The sequence below is a fragment of the Pristis pectinata genome, chromosome 6 (genome assembly GCF_009764475.1).
Source record: "Pristis pectinata isolate sPriPec2 chromosome 6, sPriPec2.1.pri, whole genome shotgun sequence".
In the NCBI taxonomy this organism is placed as follows: domain Eukaryota; kingdom Metazoa; phylum Chordata; class Chondrichthyes; order Rhinopristiformes; family Pristidae; genus Pristis; species Pristis pectinata.
In genome coordinates this window covers 84,109,266-84,133,196 of record NC_067410.1, presented here as the reverse complement: position 1 = coordinate 84,133,196, position 23,931 = coordinate 84,109,266, and the positions used below count along the sequence as shown (strand labels likewise).

Sequence of the window (23,931 nt, the reverse complement as noted above, 5' to 3'; positions counted from 1 at the left end):
CTAGAATCATTTACAACATACATGTTTGTTTTCTCTCTTACTGTGACTACAAAGTTTCAAGGGGATCCTTCTATTTCAGCCTCCAGCAAGGATACTTGGGATTGTTGCTAGCAGGATTTTTGTAAAGGAGATTCATAGCCATTTTACTGATTATGTTTGTGGATTTTCTTTTTGTCTCCCTTTACATCAACAAAAATCCTTCTAATTAAGATTAGTTTGAATAACTACTGTTAGCATTCACACAAATTGATTGAAGGGATAGCTGTATACTGATTATGAAATGGATTGCTATAAACCCTCCACACTCTCAGTCGTGATGCAAGGTCTCCTGAAATGTCAACTATCCCTCTGCCTCCACAGATACTGCCCGACCTGCCGAGTACCACCAGCAGTTTGTTTTTTGCTGCAGATTACAGCATCTGCAGTCTTTTACATCTTTGTGTGCCATAAACCTTGGCTCTCTCCACTAAATAACACACCTCCACTTTGCTAACATACACTTAGAGCTTTTAGTGATTCATAATGGCCTTATTAACAGCAAATTGGACTGGTTTCAGATTTGCATCTTTAGGAGGCATTACTTGTTACAACACATGAGGCTATTTGGCTCATTGGCTTGCAACAGAGCCATACCCTTAGTCTCATTACCCTACTCCTTATTTTCCTGTAGCCCTGCAACTTGTTCTCTCACACATCCTTATCAACTCCCTTTTATTTGTTTGCTACTTACCTACATTAAGGGGTAATTACAGTAGCCAACTGACCCACCAGAATGGAAATCAAAGCATCTGGTGGAAACCGAAATGGTCATGAAGAGAATGTGTACCCAAGGTTAGGACTGAACCCTTGTTCCTGGAACTGAGGCAGCAGTGCTAACTGCTGTGCCATAGCCACATTATATGACTATCCAAGAAGTAAGCTCTAATCAGTGTAATTGAGAAGCATGCCTTTGCATTTAATGATAAATAATTTACTCCTGAGCAATTAGGAACACTGACCAAGCTTCTTGTGTAGTAGTTATTTGAGTAATCATTAGTTTTATCAAGAGTAAATCAATGACTCTTCTTCAATGAAATCAGGAGGTTCTTTGCTCAGGACTGAAAGGAAATCTTCTGCTGTTAGATCAACAGTCATTTCCTTGGCTGGAGTGGGTTAATTTTAATATCGAGCATTGAGAAAACAGCAGGTCGCTCCTCAGTTCATCAATGTGCATTCTTGACACTAATACTGAGGTTCTTCGAACGCCTAAGCACTCACCAGCACCAGTCTCAGCTAACAGGTTGTAGCTAGATTTCTTAAGCTACATACAATGCAATTTTCAAATAGTGTGTGGAAATATGTCAAGTTCCAGATGTATGCTTTTGCCATGAGATTTTATGCAACAATGGGTGTCATCAGTTGTGAACGTACTGTTTTCTCCCCCCCCAAAAGTGACACATTGACAATTTATGAAGATGATGTCTATGAAAGATTGGTGCAGACTGGAGCATATGATCAAGGTTGACTGTTATGTTGCAATTTGTACTTTGGCCCTGTTTGTTATTGCCTTTTCTCTATCGATTTGGGATGATGATAGATCTTTCGTATTACTTAATCAGAAGTTTTTCCCTCTTGTGCATCAACTAGTTGTATTCATTTTCAATTTGTTTGCCCAATATACTTTCCTATCACTGTTATTCTTAAATTCCTAGGAAAAGGAAGTCCAAGATTTGTTCATATGAAGCAATCTATACTGAAAATGCAAGAGACCTGTTAATCTAACACACAATTGTGAAAAAAGGTAGAGCACGTTGCGCCCATTTCATTGATGTAAGGTCTACCCCAAGTGGCAGTACAGGGAGAAAAATAATTGGCAATTTGTTGCAAGTGAAGGATAAAATTGTTGACACCAAAGGCCAAGTTTTCATGTGCATATGACCCCAAAACTATTTTTAACATGAAAGAAATCAAAGCCATCTTATTCTAATTACATGGCAGGGCTCTGGGAAAGGTTTCGGAACAGAGGGGCCTTGGAGTACATGGTTCCTTGAAAGTGGAGTCACAGGTAGACAGGGTGGTGAAGGCGGCTTTTGGCACACTGGCTTTCATTAGTCAGGGTATTGAGTATAAAAGTTGGGAGGCCATGGTGTGGTTCTACAGGATGCTGGTAGTGTTCAGTTTTGGTCACCCTGCTATAGGAAAGATATTACTAAACTGAAAAGAGTGCAGAAAAGATTTACAACGATGCTGCCAGGGCTTGAGGGACTGAGTTATAGGGAGAGGTTGGACAGGCTAGGACTTTATTCCTTGGAGCATGGGAGACTGAGAGGTGATCATATTGAGGTGTATAAAAATCACAAGGGGCATGGATAGGGTGAATGCACTCTGTCTTTTTCCCAGGGATGGGGAATCAAGAACTAGAGGGTATAGATTTAATAGAAACTTGAGAGGCAATTTTATTTTAAAAAAACACAAAGGGTGGTATATATGTGGAATGAGCTGCCAGAGGAAGTGGTTGAGGCAGGTACAATAACAACTTTTAAAAGACAGATGGACAGGTACCTGGGTTGGAAAGGTTTAGAAGGTTATGGGCCAAACACTGGCAAATGGGCCTAACTTGAATGGGGCATCTTGGTCAGCATGGACCAGTTGGGCCGAAGGGCCTGTTTCTGTGCTGTATAACTCTATGCACTCTCTATGAACGTGGGGATTAATTTGCATATTATAAAATTATACAGAACAGACCAACTTGCTCACCCTGAAATGTGTTTAAAAGTATGTTGTCCAGGAATAAAAAGGTTTCACAAAATATATATATTAATAAATCATTACCTCAGAAGCTTTGATCGGTTTTGTGTAGATTCGAGGAGTTCAATTTTTTTGTTAAGGCTGGCAATTGCTTCTTCTAAATTTTTCTCAGTAAGAGCTACCTGCTGGCATAGTCGAGCAAACGTACTGCTCATTTCCCTGGAAAAGTACAAAGGTAAAAAGAGCAGGTATAAGCATGTTCATTGATTCACTTTGTAAAAAACAATTACTGTATGTACTTTTTTTGGTATTGTGTTGATTATGTTATTCATTCTGTCCCAATTTAATAATTATTTTACACACAAGCTTAGTTAGGTTTAATATGTTTTGCCAGCAAAACTTGCATTTATTAGAACAGATCTGTCACAGCAGAGATTATTAGTTACCTTTTTCTACACACAATGTTACAGGATTTACCCAACTCATGAATGCCCAATTTATGTAGAGCCCGTACATAAGCTTTAGCTTTGGGAGGCCGGTGGTATGGATTTGCCAGCTGCTGCTGGGCTGCAGGCAACTTCTACTGGATGGGAACTCGGTTCGCAGCTGCATTTCCAACTTGTGGACTGTTCGAGTTACGAACAGTTCCCTGGAATGGAACCCTGCCGTAACCTGTACTTCCAGTGTGGTCCAAGGAAGTGGGAGGCAGCCCATTAGCCCAGAGCCTCTCTCAGCATAACTGCTTGGCTACAACTGACAGAATGGCTTTGGCAGCTAGTGAGGCCATGTTCTCAGGTTTCCTGGATATCAAAACTGGCACTGTGACTGAATCTTCGCACATGTTGATGATAGTGTAAATATTTTTAATTGACTATCTTAATTAAATCAAAGAGAAAGCTCTACTTCCCTTTCTCCCCACAATCAGTTTCTCCCGTTCATTTTGATAGGCCTGTTTTTACTTGCTGGAATTCTGTGAAGGTTGGCACTGCAATGGTGGACTCCATGACGAATCCATCAGTGCAGCAGTTATCCCAGGGCTGGTGTTCTGTTGGCAGCCCTTGTTTGGGAATAACCTGGTTACAAGTTTTCCTGCTGGAAGACAGGGCAGATCTTGGAGGAAGGTCCAAGGTCCAGGTATGGTATCCAAGTAGAACTGTAGTTAAAGCTCAATCTTAAGAAACCAGTCAAAAGTCTGTGATGGCTTAGGAGCAGGAAAACTACCTTTGTCCTTTTGGCCTGGGAGAGGGATTCTTCCTAACAAGCCTGTGGCTAAGGGAGAGAGAGGAAAGAAAAGGAAGGTGTGTTGCACTAATTCAAGCTCTGAGTCCCAGTAATATTTGGGAAAGGCTCGGTTCTACATAATGTGCAGATCCTGTAATTTTAGGTTTTTATTTCTTGTTTTAATTGACCAGAGACCCAGTGCAATATGCAATGAGAGAGGAGTAAATGTATCTTCTACTTTTTTCTCAGTTTTTTGGTCTTTCCTGGTATTTCTAGCTTTAGTGATACCCCACAGATAGTTCTTGCATCAAGATCCACCTCAGGTTAGAAAGCATGATTAAGTCATGAAACAAAGTGATAACAGGCCAAAAGTTAGATGGCATTATTCTTCCAATATACTTCCAATTATGGGGCCCATTAGAGTTTTGAATGTCATCTTTCAACAACAGCCAGAAAGCTGAGGCAAATGGTCAGGACTGTATTAAACCCAACTTTCCAGCACTATCAATTCTAGGGTGCCTGCCAGATAAAATATCACATGTTCCTTCAACACAACACCAGGAAATCTGAGACCATTCTGTCTGGCTCTTGTGCCACAGGCACTGACTGCATCAGGATACCCTAACTCCTCACTCAGACTGACAGATAGTAAGTGTGCAATCTCAACACAATCAGGAATTGGGATCTAAGCTCTCCTTTGCCTGCATTTGGAGAAGACTACTCACTCATGTCTCCACCACATTTCTGAAAGCCTATCTCTTCAAACACTCTCTCAATGGTCTATTTACAAAATCATCTGATGTACAAATACTGCACAAATTTCCAGTCCCTATCCAGCACCACTGTCTTCATGCCCCAACAAACAGAATACCAAGTTCTCATTCTTACTTCTGCTTCGTTGTTCAGTCCAGAAATTCTCTGCAGTTACTTCCACTATGGAAATGCTATTGAACTATGGAGAATAAACAGGGAACTGGTACACATTGATGTTAAAGAGCTGGCATAGATACAATGGCCCAAACAACCTCTTTCTATATTGTTAGTCTAAGCTCTTTAATCAATTCAATTATTGATACAAAGCCTTGCCAACAGGCAATAAATGCCAACTTGCCAGCAATGCCCACAACTCCGAAAATAAGTGCATGTTATCTAATTCATTTCATAAATGGATAATACACTTAAAATATTCCCAATTATGTAGAAGCAAATAATGGTTTGAGTGTGGTACAGTAAATTGGGAACCTTTACCTCAACTGTTTAAAACATATTGCAAGTTTATTTTTAAAACGTAGCTTTTGATTGTTAATATTATAACTACAATTATAAGAATGTGGGAGTGGGACCAAAGAAACAGATGCTTTACCACACTCAAACCATAATTTGCAAAGAAAAGGATGTATACAAGAGCGAGTGTCTGTGTCCAGGTGTGTGTGGTTAGAGTGTGTACGTGCAAAAACTGTGCAGTAGAAGCAGAAGCTGGAGGTGAAGCAAGCCATCATCAATCCCGAGGAACTACCTGAGGAAAAAAAATGCATCACCAGCTCAAAAGCAAAGTACAACTTGGTTGCACTCCACATGTGGGTAGAAAAGATATCAATGCCAGTCACAAACTCATCTTTGAAAGGCAAACCGTTAGCATTTGATGTAACATGTTTTTAAGGATGACTTAGCAACTTATAAAGAACAAATCCATAAAAGAAATGTTTCATCATGTGGCCACATCAAGTAACTAAATATAGAAAGCTAAATCAAAAAGAAAGCACATTCATGACAGACCTTAAACTATTGCTTATAGGAATTGTTATTTAAGCCAAATCAGGATAAAATAGGAGAATATATAGGGAGAAAACAAACATTAAAACCAATTAGTTGTTAGAGTCATGAGGAAATTTGTTCTTTGAAACTACATATCTTAATGACACTTTAAATTTAGATTCAGAAAAAAAAATGACAAAACTGTCGGGTCCATTAATCCCATATCATACAGTTACACTGCCATTAGGCATCATGCTCCCATCTACCAACAACTAAGTAATCCTCCAGGAGGCAGGAAAAGCTCCAAGATAATTCAAGGAAATAATGAATTTTGGAAATTAGTTTTCTGATACCTGAAAGCGATACACAATGAACATTGAAAAGTACTTACTGATTGACTTGATGACTACAATTTGCGCTTGTGAAACTAACAACCATCTGCAATTTCTCAGTAGCATAGTCCACAAACTGGCGCTTGAAAGTTCTCTCCTTTGCTTTCGTTGTCCATGTTAAACGTTCATACATGTACAATAAACTATAGAGACTTAAAGCAACAGCTATAAGTCTCCAGCCCACAGTCCTGAAAATCTAGGTGAAAATTGCAAGAAAATATCATTTATTAACATGATATACTTATTTTAAAAATGTAAAATTTGGTACAGAAATTACATCTTCACCCAGAAAACCTAGTAGGGAGAAATTTTAGTTTTAGGTGAAGACCCATACTTCATGTTTTTATAATAGTTTATTTTTCTTCATTATATATTTCAAATATATAGTGAACGATCATATTCCTAAACTAACAACTGCTACAGCAATGAAGAGTAATAAAAAAAATCATATGTAGCCATTAATTTCAGGGGGTTGGGTTGGGGCGGGGGGGCAGGAAAGGTGGGAAGGTTATCAAGCCAAACTTATTGCTCAAACTAATATCTATTTCAACTTTAGTTTTGCATGCTACTTTCATTGATCTCAAGAGGACAAATTCTCAGAGAAGTACAAATTTGGCTAATGCAATATTTCAAAATCACTGTTGCACCTTTCCCAGAAGACTGTTTTCTGTGGTTTTGTTCATATTTGTAGGAGCTCAGCACACAATACTGGTATTCCTTAATTCATGAATAATAGCATAACATAATTTCCTGGAATATCTTCATTCTGTAAATTGAAACATGGCTATTGTCCAATTTACTTGAAGCTAACATGGATATAAAGGAGTAAACCAAATCAGAACTATGCAAATAATCAAAATAAAAATGACTGGTACAGGTGACATGGTAGAATGGCACAGCATAGTAAGCTTTGTTCAAAGTTCTTGAGGCCATTGTGATAGTGCCATAGATTAAAACAAGCTATCTTAATTTCAACAATTTAATTTCAGTAAAATGTACTTGCCACTCCTCCAATAACGACAACACCCACTGAAGTCCGCGATGTAAGAGAAGCTAAGCCAGTAACTAAGGATATCATCATTTCTTCTTGAGCCATGTTTTCCTGTGCAAGTCCAGGAGTATTTGTCATGGTTGGGGTTACTGGTAGTGGTCGAAGAAACTATAATATGACAGTGGGAAAGTGAATAAATTCAAATTACATTTTTGTTTCAAGAAACTAAAGCCATCATAGATCAATGCTATGCAAAAGTACCAATGGAATGATCTATGACTGTGGAAGAGTACAATTGTCTGTACAACTCTCACCTTGTCCTACAACACAAAAGAATGTCATTCAGCCCACCAAGTCTTTGCAGCTCAGAGCAACTGATAAAATGGGGGAAAAAACTAGCAAGGGAGTACAAAATGGAGTTATAACACATGAAAATTTGAAGATGTTCACTTTGGCAGGAGAATAAACTGATGAGAAACTGGTAAATGCTGGTATTCAGTGAGTTCAGGATGTTGAACCTGTCTCAGAGAATTAGTGTGATGATGCAGTGAGCAATTAGGAGGGCAAATAATATGCTAACCTTTACCTCAAGGGAAATGGACCACAAGAGTATGAAAATCTTGCTAAAATTGTTTAGGGTTTCCATGAGACCACAATTGGTTTACTGTGTATAGTTTTAGTCTCATCTTGAGAATGAGATCAAGTGGAATGGGCCTATTTGGTTTGCCATTTTAAAAAGTGACAGATGATCTTATTGAAACAAAAGATCCTGCTCAGTATGAGAAGAACTGCAGGCTTGTACATCTGTTGTCTGCCAAAGAGCCAATTGTGTGAAATAACCACCTTACGACTATGACTGAAAGCCTCCAAGTCAGAATCCCCCCCAAAACAGAAGGATACTGAAGGAACATGACAGGATGGATCCTGAGAAGTGCTTTCCCTTTGCTGGACAATCTAGACAAACTAAAACTAGTACAGACTATTAATAAATCAGAAATTAGGAAGAATTATTTAACACAGAGGAAGCTGGATCTCTGGAATTCTCTTCCCTGGGCAGATGCATGGTTACAGAACGTATTCAAACCAGTTATAAATTTTTGGAATCATAGGAATCAGGTAGAAGATGAATTAAGATCTTGTTAAATTGGTGCAACTAGTTCAAAGAATTGGCTTTTTGAAAATAAAATATTAATTTTTCCAAGACGTGGGTGCCAGTGGCAAGACCATCATTCATTGCCTATTCCTAATAGTCCTCGAGAAGGCACTGGTGAGCCAATTACTTGAGTGACTGAAATTATTCTGGTGAAGGTACCTCCACATTGTTATTGGGTAAGGAGTCCCAGGATTGAGACTGAGCAATGATGATGGGATGGCAATATATTTCCAAGTCATGAACTTGCTGTGCAACTTGGAGCGGAACATGCAAATGGCGGTGTTCCCATGCACCTGCTGCCCTTGTGCTTGATGGAAGTGGTCAGACTTGAGGTTCTGCAGTAGCTAAGGTGAGTAACGACAATGAATTTTGTAAATAGTGGAGGTATTGAATATTTAGAATGGTGGATGGGCTGCCAAATCAATTTGTGCTGGAATGTGTTGAGCTTAAATGTTGTTGGAGCTGCACTCATCCAGGCACGTACAGAGTATTCCATCAGTCTGCTGACTTGTGCTTTGAAGATGATGGAAAGACAATGGGGTATCATGGGTCATTTGCTGCAGGATACCCAAGACGCTGATCTGCTCTTGTAGCTACAGTATTGATGTAGCGAAACCACTGATAGTGGTGAACACACAATGTTAATGATGGGAGATTTAGCAATGGTAATGCCATTGAATAATGAGGTATGAGGATGGTCATTGCCTGGCACTTTTATGATGTAAATACTAATTGCCACTTATCAGCACAGCTCTTGTGGCATGCAAACAGACTGGTTCACCTGCTCAAGAGTTGCAAATGGAATTGAACATTATGCTATCATCACTGAACATCCCCACTTCTGACTATACGATGGAAGAAAGATAATAGATGATGCAGCTATAGATGACTGGGCTTGGAAACTGTATTAAAGAGCTCCTGCAGCCATATCCTGAGCCTGGGATGATTGGCACCCCCAAAACAAAATACACCATCTTCTTTTGTGCAAGATATGACTCCAACCACTGGACTATCTTCCCTTTGACTCTCACCGTTCATTTTTACCAAAGCTCCTTATAGCCAATAATATTATGGCTTAGTATGTCATTAAAATTATACTTGAAATTTATACAATAACAGCCAGTTGATCAAATATTGTCTTATTGGCAATGGTAGTCACACACCTCATATATGGAATTCAGATCTTGTGTGGACCAGAGCTGTGATGGGTTTTGGAGCCAAGTGGTCCTGGCAAAAACCCAAACTGGGCATCAATGAGCTATTTACATTGGAGAGCGAGTGATAATGTCAACAATACTTCCACCACTTTGCCGATGACTACACAGATACTAACTGGACTGGATTTGTTTTGCTTTTTGTGAACTTTTGCACACTGGGTAGATGCTACTGTTGAAACAGCTGGGGTAGAAGCGTGGCTTGTACTAGAGCGCAAATCTTCAGTTCTGTAGCTGGGATGTTGTCTGGTCTCATGGCCTAGGTTGTATCCAGTATTCTCTGCAGCTTCTTGATACTAATCATAACAGAATCAAATAAGCTGAAGACTGGCTTCAGAGTTGGCAAAAATCTTAGACGAAACTGACAATTCTGGGTGGACATGGTTGTGAATGCTTCAGCAATGTGCTCTAACACTCATATGTTGAATCCTGCATGGCTAAGGATGGCTATTTTTGTTGGAGCCACCTCATCCCATTAACTATTTAACTGTCCACTACCATCCAAGGATAGATATGGCAAGGCTGCAGGGCTTTGATCTGATCTGTCCACTCTTCTGGTTCACTCTTTCTACTTACATTTTTAAATGCAAGACTCAGAACATCTTCAGAAATGCTGGCAATTCAACTTTGAACTACCACCTCCCCTGATTTAAGTACTATGAAGTTTGTGGTTCCCGTGCTAATGCAGAAGTCCCAAAACTGCTGGGGTTTTGTCAACTTCACTTTGATGATGCAGTGAAGAGTCAACTTGTTGCAGTTCCCAGCACTGCGGGTGATAAATCTATACAGAACTTAGTCTACATTGCTGCTACATTGACAAAAGAGCCTAACATTTTTTTGGGAGTACTCTAGGAAGCTTCTTTCTATCCTCTCCCCTATGCAGGAAATTTGAGGCTCCTTTTGGTAACTTAACTTGCTGCATGAACCACTTGTTGAACTTTTAGATTTGGCCCTCAATCTCCCTTGTCACTTTCTGGTAATGCAGAAAATGTATCAACATACAAAGAAATAGAAGTACAGTCAAAAACTCCTGAGTAATTTCATTCTTCAGTGTTTGTCAAAATTGTTTATTTTGTAGGTGCATAGTCAGTGGGCCGAATAAACAACAAATATTAAACAAAACTGAGAATATATTTAAAATTTTGATTTAAATATTGTTATGATTAATAATTTGTGAAGAATAACTTTTTAAAGTTCAATTTCATTCCTTATTTTTATAATGACCACCCTCTGTAAACTTCTGCTGTCTGCCCCATGAATTAAATTTCTTTTGCTTGGTACACATTTAGTCAATCAGTAATCTAGTAGACAGGGCTATTTGGGCCAACCTCAACTTTGTCTCCATGTAGATGCAATATAATTCTAGTTGGAACATTTGTGGGAGATGACAAATTATGATTGTGCGCTAGCTGCAAGACTTGCAATTATATGGATAAAATTGCCTAGTTTTCATTTATTTTATTAAATTTGGAGCCAAAGTACAAAATCCTTACAAAGCTGGAGTGCAAATTATTAATGGTACCACTTCTTTTATTTGCAGTCGAAGAAATGCAGAGGCAAGGTGGTAGGTGTCTACCAATTCTCTCGAGAGCAACTAATAGAGAGCTAAGGGAAAAACATACAATCAGAACAAATGTTAGCCTTAAAACACATTAACTTTGAACTCCAAAATGCAAAATTGGATTTTTGGATTCAATATTTTCAAATCAATTATACAAAATTTAACTTTTCTGTTAACTATATTCAAAACATTATTGTAAAGATGGCCAAATTTATAGCTTACAGCGTACCTGAGAAGTTGGGTCAGCAAGTCCCAGAAGGGCCCTACGAGCATTCTTAGGTCCCAGAAAACGACTGACCAGTGAAGTCCAACCAAGAGAAAACCGGAATTCAATGTTTTCTTGGAAATCTGCACATATCTTGTCGCAATTCAGATCATAACTGAGATCAAACTTGTGATATGGTAGCAGCTCATTGACCTGATTCTGAACATTTAATGGAAGCAAAGGCTTGAGATTCCCTGGAAAATATATAGACTCTGATCAATGTTCTGTATCTAAATTAAGCACAAACTTAATAGAAAAAGTAAAACTAGCAGTGGGATAGCTGTTAATTATGTTACTGCTGCCTATCAACAGATCTGCATACTGTTAGTAATTTACACATCATGAAAAATCAAGCTTGTTTGCTTGATGCTGTGTTTTCTGAAAACTAATACTTTCTTTGGTAACTTTGAACAAAAATATCAAGAAAATTCTAGTCTATCTTATTGCTTATTTATTTTTCAATCACGTTTTAGGGCATCAATCTATATAGTTTACATCTCCCCATGTTCTTAGACTTTAAGTGACAGGAAACAAGTCAGAGTTAATTATCTTAGCTATTAAGTATCTACTGCTTTAAGGAGCAAAAATTTCCTGTGAAAGATATTACTTACACTTGTGTGCTTCCTCTGGTTCTTTTATCCATGCCTTATATTAAATATCTTATCCCATCCATTCTATTTAACTCCTTTCATTAAGTTTGCTAAAATGAACCTCAAGCGCTTTCATTACCTTCTTTATCCCATTAAAATTCAGGTGCCATTAAAATACAATTAGAAAATTAAGTAAATTTTCATAATGTTTAGCATAGTCACAGTGATTTTCCCTGGTTCTGTATACCCAGATATGTAAGTTATGAATGGGATATAGAGCAAACAAAATGAAACTCTTCATCCATATTCCCATGAACTATATCTTAAATGACAGATATTATTCAATGTAAATGTGAAAAATGCTAGCAACTTAACATGGGAAAAATAATCATTGGTATAATATATTGACTAGGAAAGAGAACCAAGAATTACTTTGGTGTATGCATGAAATGAAAAAGAGTGCAAAAAGGTCCCAAATTAAATTAGCAGAGGTAATGCAAATTATGAAGTTGCATCATCAGGTTAGACTACTGTTACAGTACTCAAACTACATTTGTGGGCAGGAGGGATGTCATCCGCAGAAGGCCAAGTGAGATCCAGAAAATCTCAAATGGACTGTTGTGATGCCAAGTATCCACGTGGGACCTCAAAGTACACAGAATGACTGCCATAATATCTTCAATACTATTAGTTATACTTCAAAAGTTAATTACAAGGAATAGCAGTAGATGTAAGCCGTGCTGCTCAAGGTTGTTTGCTATTCAATAAGATCATGGCTAATTTGGCTTCAACTTCTCCAGAATCTTCAAATCACTAGTTAAACAAAATCTAACTCAACCTTGAAAATAGGTAATGACTCAGCATTAACAGCTCCTTGAAAAAGAACTCCAAAACATAAAATGGTCTGAGAGATAACTGGCCACAAAACACAGAGAAAAAAAATATTGCTATATAAATCCAAGTTTCATTTAAAACATCACATCAGAACAGGTTCAGACCTGAAACAATAGATTTGGCTTGTATGCAATTAGCTCAGGATGTATTTAGATTTATGGGGTGGTGGTGAGACAGCATTGTTTCTATGCATTCTACCTTTGTGCTTTTAGATACAGAAGGACAGAGATTTTGGAGCTGCTGTCAAAAGAAAGTGCTGCAGGTAGCGGCACTTTATTCAGTAAACAATACCCACCCTACCGCTGGTAAGCTTGCGGCTATTAGATTGGTTGATTAAGCAATAATCAAGCTTTGTCTGACATGGTATTGAGTTTCTTCAAAGTTGCAACAATACCCTTCCAACAAAGCAGAGATTATTCCATTACATTTCCAACTTGTGCCTGGAAGGCGACAGAGATTTTGGAAAGATGCAGGTTAATTGTTCTTATTACCATACATCATAAGACTATGCTGAACCTGATGTTACCAAAAAATACATAATTGTACTCAAATTTCTGTAACCTTAACAATTTTAAATAAAGGTCTATTTGTTTTAGAATATATTTACCCTTTCCCTCTCAAAATTTACACAAAAAAACTGGAAACTTTGATATCCAAGTTTTATCAAAAAAATTTCCTGCCAAAACGATACCTATTAAGTGACTAAAAATACAACTGCAATAAAATCTAACACTATAAATATCTGATTTGAATACAGAAGAGAAGAGAAGTGTACACATAAACGTTCAATGCTCCAGTTTTGGGCCCCATATCTAAGGAAGGATGTGCTGGCATTGGAGAAGGTCCAGAGGAGGTTTACAAGAATGATCCTGAGAATGAAAGGGTTAACATACAAGGAACATTTGATAGTTCTGGGCTTGTACTTGCTGGAGCTTAGAAGGATGAGGGGAGATCTCATTGAAACCTACCGAATACTGAAAGGCCTGGATAGGGTGGACATGGAGAGGATGTTTCCAGTAGTGGGAGAATCTAGGACCGGAGGGCACAGCCTCAGCATAGAAGGATGTCCCTTTAGAACAGAGGGAAGGGGGAATTTCTTTAGCCAGAGGGTGGTGAATCTGTGGAATTCATTGCCACAGACAGCTATGGAGGCCAAATCATTGGGTATATTTAAAGTGGAGGTTGATAGGTTCTTGGTTAGTAAGGGCATCAAAGGTTACAGGGAGAAGGCAGGAGAATGGGGTTGAGAGGGAAAAATAAATCAGCTATGATCAAATGGTGGAGCAGACTCGAGGGGCTGAATGGCCTAATTCTGCTTCCATGTCTTATGGTCTTGTATCACAATTTTTATAAATGTTATATTAATTACACACAAGTCCATGTTGTTGCTGCAAGAAGTCAATTCTGCATGGCACAGACTTTGTGGTAAAAATAAGTGGATTGCTCAATGTTTACCATCATTAAGCAGGCTGCTTTTTCCTGGAATGTGCTGAGCTACATAATTATTATTGGAAATTTAGTCATCCAAGTAAGTGGGAAAGTATCTCACACTCCCCTGACTTGTTTCTTGTACATGGCAGGTGGACTTCGGGGAGTCAAAAGATGAGTCACACAATGCAGGATATCCAGCCTCTAATCTGCTCTTGAAGCCACAGAATTTGTGTGGCTGGTCTAGTTAAGCTTCTGGTCGATGGTAACCCTCAAGACAGTAACGACATTTAAAAGACAGTTGAACATATATATGGGTAGGAAAGGTTTAGAGGGATATGGGCCCTCGAAACACATAATAAACACAGACAAATGGGACTAGCTTAGACGGGCATCTTGGTCAGCATGGATGAGTTGGGCCGAAGGGTCTGTTTCCATGATGTATTACTCTATGACTCTAAGACATTGATTCCAGAGGATTCAGCAATGGTGATTCCATCGAGTGTCAAGGATAGGCATGTGGTGGCAGACCTCAGCTCAAGGAACCTAGGTTCAGTCCTGACTGGGTGCTGTCTGTGCAGAGTTTGCACATTCTCTCTCTGACTAGAACACAGAACAGTACAGCACAGGCAGGCCTTTTGGCCCACGATGTCTGTGCAGAGCACAATGCAAAATTAAACTAAATCTCTTCTGCCTGCACATGATCCATATCCCTTCATTTTCATATGTCTGTCTAAAAGCCATTATTGTATTTACTTCCACCACTATCCCTGCCAGCCTTTTCCAGGCATCTCCCATTCTAGGTGTAGAGAACCTTGACCTGCACATCTCCTTTAAATTCTCCCCCTCTCACCTTGAATGCATGTCTGCCAGTATTTGACATTTTTACCCTGGAAAAAAATTCTGATCATCTACCCTATCTATGTGTCTCATAATTTAATAAACTTCTATCACATCTCCCCGCAGCCTCCGTGCTTCAGAGAAAACAACCCAAGTTTGTCCAAACTCTCCTTATAGCTCATACACTCTAATCCAGGTAGCATCCTGGTAAACCTCTTATGTACCTTTTCCAAAGCCTCCACATCTTTCCTGTAATGGGCAAACTGAATTGCACACAATACTCCAAGTGCAGCTGAACTAGTTTTATACAGCTACAACGCAACTTCCTTTCTCTTATACTCAGCGCCCCAACCAATGAAGGCAATCATGCCAATATGCCTTCTTTTCCACCCTATCTACTTGCATCACCACTTTCAGGGAGCTATGGACTCAGGCCCCAAGATACCTCTGTACATCAATACTGGTTAGAGTCCTGCCACTAAAACCATGTGGGTTTTCCTCAAGGGGCTCCCCACTGAAAAGACGTGCTGGTAGATTAACCGGCTACTGTAAGTTACCCTTTAGTTTAGGTTAATGGCAAAGAGAATTGCAGAGGGAGTTGAGGGGCATGTTTCAGAGAACAAGTTGCAGGGTTCAAGGAAATAAAGAAGGGAAATGAGAGTAATAAGGTTGTTCCCCTGGGACTGCATGGACCCAATGAGCAGAATAGCCTCTGTGTCAGTATGGGAAGATAACGTTGCTTCTTATAAGAATCTGAAAAGTGTCTTACAGTCAAGCAGCATCTGTGGAGACAGGAATAGTAAATATCTCACCTTGGTGACCATTCACCAGTTCCAGTTGAAGGACATTAACTTGAAAATTTAACTGATTTTCTCTCTTTCTATAGCTGTTGCCTGAACTGCTGAGTATTTGAAGCATTTTCTGCTTTTATTTAATCTGCAGTATTTAGTCTGTCTACCTTGCTGGATATAATTGATCATTGTCTGATAACTGCAAATCACAATCCACAAAGATTCTTTGGGCACGTGTTGGAGCAACGAACTGATAGCAGCTTTTATTTGCCACTGACCTTAACTGAGGCCCATCACTTATGAAAGACTGAGCAGCACAATAGCAGTGCTCCCTCTAATGCCAAAAAACTATTACTTCAATGTTTAATTTACTTTGCAGGAACTTAATGATTTTGTGCTTTCACTGAACGCAAGGAGCAGCTGGTTTGGGACTTGGATGTAATTTCTCGGGGCTTTGTTGATCTGGATTTCCTAACTCCAGAGCGTGAAGATTTTAAGACAGAACCTGATAACATGTTTAGTATTTCATCTGTGCCAATGGAACACCAAAACATGAAGTATTCACCGCGTACAAATGACTGATGCATGTCATTTGTAACTTCTTTTTTGGTTAATTTTTAAAGTTTGTTTGCCGGGGTTGCATTCCTTCCCTGAAGTGTCTGTCACGGACTTGAAGAGGACGGATAGTTGTTAATCAATTGGATAGGACTCAGTTTCAAGTCTTAAATCAAACCCCATGAAAAGTCATGCTATTTAATTCAAAAACTTAACTCTGTCATCCCTTGATGGACATACCTATCATTTGAAGTTGTGCTGTCTGCAAAGATGCATGGACTGCACTGGAACAACGATCGGCCAAGTTCCTCCCTAGTCCATGTTCAATATGCTTGTGCAGGTCCTGGAAAGTAATAGCATAATTTAGTGACATGAATAACTACATGAGCATTATTTTATAAGATGATAGATTATTCTTTCTTTGCTTACATTTTTATAAAACTTTAAGACTGAAGGAGAAGAATGAAAGTCTCCACGAAATTCATCAACCAATACAGAAAGGCGGCAGATTTCATCTGTCATTGCAGCTGAAACCTGTAAAACCAACATAGTTAAAAAGTTGAACAGTTTCCAAATAAGCTCATCTTTACTACTGACAATATTGTCAAAAATAATTAAAATTAGAAACTTTATTAGCATTCCCAAAAAACACAAATGGCTTATGATTAGTGGTGCTGAACTGGCAGATTTTCGCAGACTACTGGAGTGTTGATTTTGTTAATACCCACATGAGTTTAATATCACTTTCCTTAGATGTTACACAGTAACTATAATAAATTTCTCATTGAACCCAGAGAGTCAAATGGGAGCATTGAGGCCAGGGCCCTGGCAAGTCAAATGAGCTCAGCAAACATTACCAGGTAAGCCTGATGCCAAACCATCAGGATTTCTGAATAGTCGGATAGCGGACTATTGGAATTTAAATATACTTATATAAAAAATTTCAATGGGTAGGACTTACTGTGCCACAAATAATTAAAACATGTTTTATAGTTTTAATTGTCTTGGTTAATCTCAGTAATGGCCAAAGATAAACTGGAGGCTATCAGATAAAAGGTAAATAACATTTATAGGGAGGTGGGGAGTTACAAATTCTCACCTTAGCTTCTACTTCTTCTGTCACCAGTTTTATTTTTCTCTTACAATCCTCTGACAGTAAAGTCAATTGACTACGCACAAACTCCAGTCGATCTAGATGATCCTCTCGTTCCTCCAATGAAAGCACTCTAACAGCAGAGAAGGTTTAATTGTAAATTATGATCATATTTTGGGAACATATGCTCCTAATTCAATTAATGTGAACTATTTTAAATTATTGTGAAGTACACTCACTGAAGAGTCCCACAAAAAGCAGTTTTTTTTTCTCCCAATTTTCATGAAACCTTTCAACTATGTAATCTGCCAAAATTATCAACTAGAGTTGCTGTCACTTTTAATAAACAGATTGATCCTTTGTTACATAATTTTATGTATGACTTCATGGCTGAACAATTTGATTGGTGTACTAATTTTGAGATAAAGCTTTAATCACGCAGCCATTATCAGTAAGTAAAGGCTACCTCTTCCAAGATGCCTTTCTTTATATTGTGGGAAGACATTCCTGATGCAGTTGGCCATGTCACAACGTACAACAACAACTTACACTAAGAAATATCTTCAATGTATTAAACATCCCAAGCCACTTCATAAGAGCTTTAACAGCTAAAATTTGAAATTGAGCCTCAGATGAAAGATGCCCTGAATCTCAATCAAATAGATAGGATGTAAGAAGCATATTGGAGGGGAAAGAGACAAGTAGAGAGGGAATTGCAAATTCCAAGACCAAGATAGTTTGGAGTGTAGTTGTCAATAGAGCAGCAATTTAAAAAAAAAGTGGAGATACTCAAATTGCCCAATTTAGAGAATGCAAACATCTCAAATTATAAGGAAGGGGTTGCTGAAATAAGGAAGGACAAAATCATGGAATGATTTCAAAGGAAGGAACAGAATTTTAAAATTATGGAATTGCCAGATTGGGAGTCAATGTAGGCCTGCACACAAGTAGCAAAGCTTTGAATGAGCACTAGCATGTAGTGTGGAAGTAGGGACATTGGTGAGAAAAACATTAGAATAGTCACATTCTGAGACAATAAAGGCAAACGTGATAAATATATTAAAATAAAGCACATGGAAAAACCATGAAACCACTGCTTATACAATACCTCGCAAACTCCGTAATCATAAAGTTTCCTCTTTTTGTGCCTAGAGACACAACAGAGCATAAAGCAGGGAAAGAAGAGACAGACTCTATGCCAGGTCCCCCAAATCTTTTACACTTGCATACATTTCTAGGGTAGTCCCACAGGAATGGGCAGAGAGTTCTGCCTGAAATAGGAGAATGTTAGCACAAGAACATAAGAAAATAGGAGCAGGATTAGACCACTCAGCCCCTCAGGCCTGCCCCACCATTCAATATGGCCATAGCTGATCTGCTTCAGGCCTCATTTCCTCTTTTGTACCATTTCCCCATAACCCGCAATTCCCTAAGATCCTCCAAAAATGTATTTATTTCTTCTTTACATACCCCCAATGATCGAGCCTCCACGACATTCCGGGTAGAGAATTCCAGTGAATCACCACCCTCTGTGAGAAGTTGTTCCAATTCACTTCAGTTTAAGTAACCACCCCCTAATCTTGTAACTACATTCCTTCATTTGAGATTCCCTCATGAGTGGAAACATCTGATTATCTACTCTCTCAAGATCTTCAGTTTCAATAAGATCACCTCACATTCCTCTAAACTCCAAAGAATATAGATCTACTTTCTTTAACTGCTCATGATAGAACAATCTTCTCAAACAGGGAATTAGCCCAATTAATCCAACGCCAGTACTTCCATTCTTCAATAAAGGGACCAAAACTGCACAGTACTCGAGGCGTGGCTTCACCAGTACCTTGTGCAATTGTAATAATACTTCCCAGTTTCTAAACTCCAACCTTCTTGCAAGAATAGCCAATATGGCATTAACCTTCTACTTGCTGCATCTGCCATCTACCATTTAATCATTTATGCACAAGAACACCAAGATCACTCAGTAATCTTTTCTCCATTTAGATAATGATCTACCTTTCAATTCTACTTATCGAAATGCACGACCTCATACTATCCCACATTAAATTCCATCTTCCAAGTTCTCACCCACTCAATTTACCATTATCCTGTTGCAGAGTCCAAATATCCTCACAGGAACAGGCCCTCATACCTATTTTCATATATTAGTTTTGTTATAATCAATGCAATAAATAATCGATGTTATAAATGTATCCCTCATTATTTTTCCAGGTCCCTTCCTGCTAGGGAGTCAAATAAACCTACTAAAGGTAGGCACGAGAAGTACAACCATCCCTGCAGATTGGAAGACCAGAGACTAAAATTCCTCATTCATTCTTTTTCCATCTTAAACTTTTCCTGTTACTAACCAAATTGTGTTGAAGGTTATTATTTTTAGTGAGCAATAAAATTATGAGGGGCATAGATAGGGTGAATGCACATTGTCTTCTTTCCCCAAAGGTTGGGGAATCAAGAACTAGAGGACATTAGTTTTGGGTGAGAGGGGAAAGATTTAATAGTTGTTTGAAAAAGTTGCCTGTCAAGTAGAGAGTTGTCAGTACATGGAATGAGCTGCCAGAGGAAGTAGTTGAGGCAGGTACAACAGTTAAAGGGAACTTGGACAGATACATGGATAGGAAAGGTTTAGAGGGAATGTGGGCCTAATACAGGCAAATGGGACTAGCTTAGTTGGGAATCTTGGTCAGCACGGACCAGTTACAAGACTAATAAGTTGGCCATTATTGTTGCCACAGATTTCAGAGTCCTGAAACAGGGCTCCAGTTTCTTGCTCTGTTGCTAGTGTTCTTTTACTCCAAAGTATTCCTGTTATAGTGGAATATCTAGCATATGGTGAAGATTGGAATTCAGAAGTGAGTGAGTATTGTTCCAATCAATTAGACGGAGTGCATTTTCATAGCATCTATTTTTGTTTGGATTAGCAGGCAAGTGGAGGGGCAGGAAGAATGGCCTAGCTGTGACCGGAGAATTGAAATTTATTTCAAAGCCTCAGAATTTAATTTCACCCCAACAATTAGGGATTCATTTTAACATTCAAATCCCAGGTAATGAAAAAGCTTTCCCAAACTAATGCCTTGCACACAAATCAAGTCACTGGTAGCTTTCCTTACCTTTTTTCTGCTGCAACCACATTGATGGAGTCCATGATTTTTTTCACAGTGTCTATGATCTGTTTAGCTCTGATTGTGTGTTGTTCAAATTTTGTTTTCACTGCTGACTGCGAGATACACTCCTGCGAGGTCCAAGCAGGAACACATTACTGTGAACTTCATATTGCTTACATTGCACAATTATAAAAATATGCTCAGATACAGACTTGCTGCTGATTCTAAACAAAATATACAGAAGCTTCAACAGAACACAAGCATGAAATAAAATTCAAATCAAACAAAAATGCAAAAACAGCAGCAAGACAGTGCCTTGGGCCAAAGATTTGTATTCACAGTAATGTGTTTAAAAGAAAATTATACACCTGTATAAAATAATATAAAGCAGTGTTTATAATCTGCAAATGTAGTGAAAACTATGATGATTATAATTTATTCATCATAGTTGCTGATGATTAAATTATGCATTTCCTCATTATGAAAGCCTGGAGTAAGACACCTGTAACTCTGGTGATATGTCACAACTGGGACAATTAACATGAACTTCATAATATATTAAAAAAAATGCATTTTCTTTTTGTTCCTGTTGCCATTCTTTAGCACACTTCTGCCATTATTGTTTACATTTTCAAATCTGACGTAATGACATCATGCTACAACTACTAAATCTGATCACAGGATAGCTTTTTAACCAATGCAAGAACATCTTCAGTTTGTGTCACCAAAATTTCAGATCTTCTGCCCACTATTTGCTTTCATGCATTTTAAAATTTAACCATTCTTTGGCAATTCTTACCCATCTTTTTCTTTTCCCTCTACTTTCCTTTGTACTAGTTGCTGAACCTCCCCTTCTCCTTTCAAACTGGTGGCAGTTACTCCTCAAAAATTCTTATGATTATTGCATTAGAAAATAGCAAGTCAAAGACTGCTCCACCCATTTATAATCTAATGGGTTTAATTATTCACAACTATCAGAACCTGCATGTATTATCAAGCGGATTCAGTTGAAGGATGTATGCCTAAAATATTAAGTCATCTTTTCTCTTTACAGTTTCTGAACAGAATCTACTGTACACTCATTTCTAACATCCAGCATGGAGGATTACGGAGCAAAATTAATATTGACAAACAATGCCGTTTTCTGCATTTTAAAGTTAGTCAGTCAATCTTAACATTTACTGTATTAATGCAAGCTTCACTTGGAGATTGTCTATGCACCAAAATTTCACAACTGCTTTCTTTCTACTCGACAAGAACTTAACTTATGGGATGCCAATCTTCTTCTTAACAAATCCCTCAGGATCAAGGATGATTTGCTTCCACTCATTCTTTTGGAGTTCAAAGGCAACTGATGAGGCCAATGTGGAAAGCACAGATTTTGCCACAGATGGCGCAGGAGGTGCCCGACAAGGCAGGCAGCTAAATAGTTTGAAGTGATGTGTTTCTTCTGCCTTTAACACTGGGCTTTTGTATGCTCCCAATGCATGGGCTCAGTGCCATTCCAAATGCTCTTTCTCCACTTTGAGGAGCCATGAGCCAGGAATTCCCATCAGCCAATGGGGATCTTGACCTTTTTCTAAGGACCCTTTAAAAATGTTCTTCAATCTTTTTGTCTGTTTGCCTTGTAAACTCTTCTCATGAGAAAGATCAAAATAGTTTAGGAGTTTTGTGTTGGGTAAGTGAATGACATGGCGTGGCCAACAGTGTGAATAAATGTAATTAAGGCCTCAATATTAGGAATGCTGGCCTGGAAAAGAATGCTGACACTTATCCTTCCAGTGGATTTATTGGATTCAGTATTGGTGGTATCTTTCTAGTGCCCTGCAGTATCTGCTATTGGTAGTCCAAGTCTCAGAAACACATAGGATGGCAAGGACTATTGCTGCCCAGTAGACTAAGAGGGGTGTGCCAGGTTTAAGGTCCTGATCCCTGATCTTCAAACACAGTTTTCCTCAGTCAGCTAAAGACTGTGCTGGTGTACTGAAGGTGAACTTCATTATCAATATCATCAAGGTGGCTGTTGATAGCTGGCCACACTCACCCATTTCAGTCTTAGCCACCTGACCTCAATAAGTGGCTAGGAACATTCCCCCCCCCACCCCACCAAAGACCTCCAGCAGAAGGAACGGGGCAGGAGCATGGCAGGTGTGTAGCTGGGTGCATGGCTGGAAATGTGTCCAGCAGGACCAGAGCCACGTGTGCAACTGGAGCACAGTGGGAACCAGCCCAGATGTACAGCCAGTGCATGGTCAAGAAAGGGACCAGATGGATAATGGTACACTTAATGTATTCATTTGATCTTTCAGTACTCTCTCATTTTAAATGAGTTTTATCTTCTGCTAGAATAGCAAAGAAAGAAATACAGGTCAGTGGCATAAGAAGTTCTACATCAGGAGCTACACTTATTTTCAGAAAGGCTAACAGATGTGAACTAAAGAAATAGATAGCCAGATTAACTTTCTGCCCAACTATAGCCATTCTAGAAACAATATTCATAAATTTGTTCCTAGTGCAAATAAATGATACAGGAAGTACACTTGTTCAATGTATTTTTTTGAGAGAAAAAAGGAAATTATTAAAAATAAGAATAAGATAACATAAAGCATAATAGCATTCCTTAGAGCACCTCACCGAAGCAGGTCTAGACTTCAGCAATGAACACAAAAAGTTGATAAGTAAAATACACACATTGTTAAGGAACAACTGCAGGAAAGAAGAAACTTCTCAAAGAGAAACTGAGACATGGTTAGTTAAGATAGTAATCAGCAATTTCTATCATTATAAGAGAACAATGAAAATTGTAAATACATCTATTTTAAGATCAACAATGCTAGATTTCAATTAAGAATTCCCAGAACACAATCCTGAACACAACTAAAGATGAACTTAGCATATAATGAAACTGTTGAACACCTGCACTTCTCCATGTTGCATTGTGTTTTTTTTCTTGCAATGCGAGAAAAACCACTAAATACAGCTTTTATTTCTGGGAGATGAAATTTAAATCTTCCATCAAACAGTAACATAGTATTGCCTTCATTTATGAGACAGCAAAAAAATTTATGACATTGTTGCAAACATGCATGCATGACATTCACTGAATGCTTTGCATTGCTGCGAGGTAACAATGGAAACATTACCATTGATGCTTTGACATTAAAATCTAGAAATTCTTTTCCTGGCCAAATCAAGGGTAAACAGTGCTTTGCAAACATGGGGTTGTTTAACCTCATTTTTGGAACTTACCTATATTGTATCCGTGTACCTGCAGCTTAACAGTGCAGAGCAATTTCATAATTTCAGTTGTTAAGGAGAATTTGAATAACACAGCCACCCTTT

At 38.5% G+C, this 23,931-nt stretch overlaps 1 protein-coding gene across 6 annotated transcripts in view; it reads right to left on the bottom strand.

The window, feature by feature from the left end:
• Positions 1-23,931, bottom strand: part of LOC127571219 (mitofusin-1-like) — a 68,810-nt gene that overhangs the window by 2,341 nt on the left and 42,538 nt on the right. For all 6 annotated transcript variants that reach the window (XM_052017400.1, XM_052017398.1, XM_052017401.1 and 3 more), the window contains 8 exons: positions 20,596-20,717; positions 17,477-17,603; positions 16,807-16,911; positions 16,618-16,720; positions 11,244-11,473; positions 7,099-7,254; positions 6,095-6,291; positions 2,812-2,946 (listed from right to left, as the gene is read on the bottom strand). In XM_052017400.1, coding sequence (XP_051873360.1) covers positions 2,812-2,946; positions 6,095-6,291; positions 7,099-7,254; positions 11,244-11,473; positions 16,618-16,720; positions 16,807-16,911; positions 17,477-17,603; positions 20,596-20,717 — 1,175 coding nt within the window. The remainder of the gene's footprint in view (positions 1-2,811; positions 2,947-6,094; positions 6,292-7,098; positions 7,255-11,243; positions 11,474-16,617; positions 16,721-16,806; positions 16,912-17,476; positions 17,604-20,595; positions 20,718-23,931) is intronic.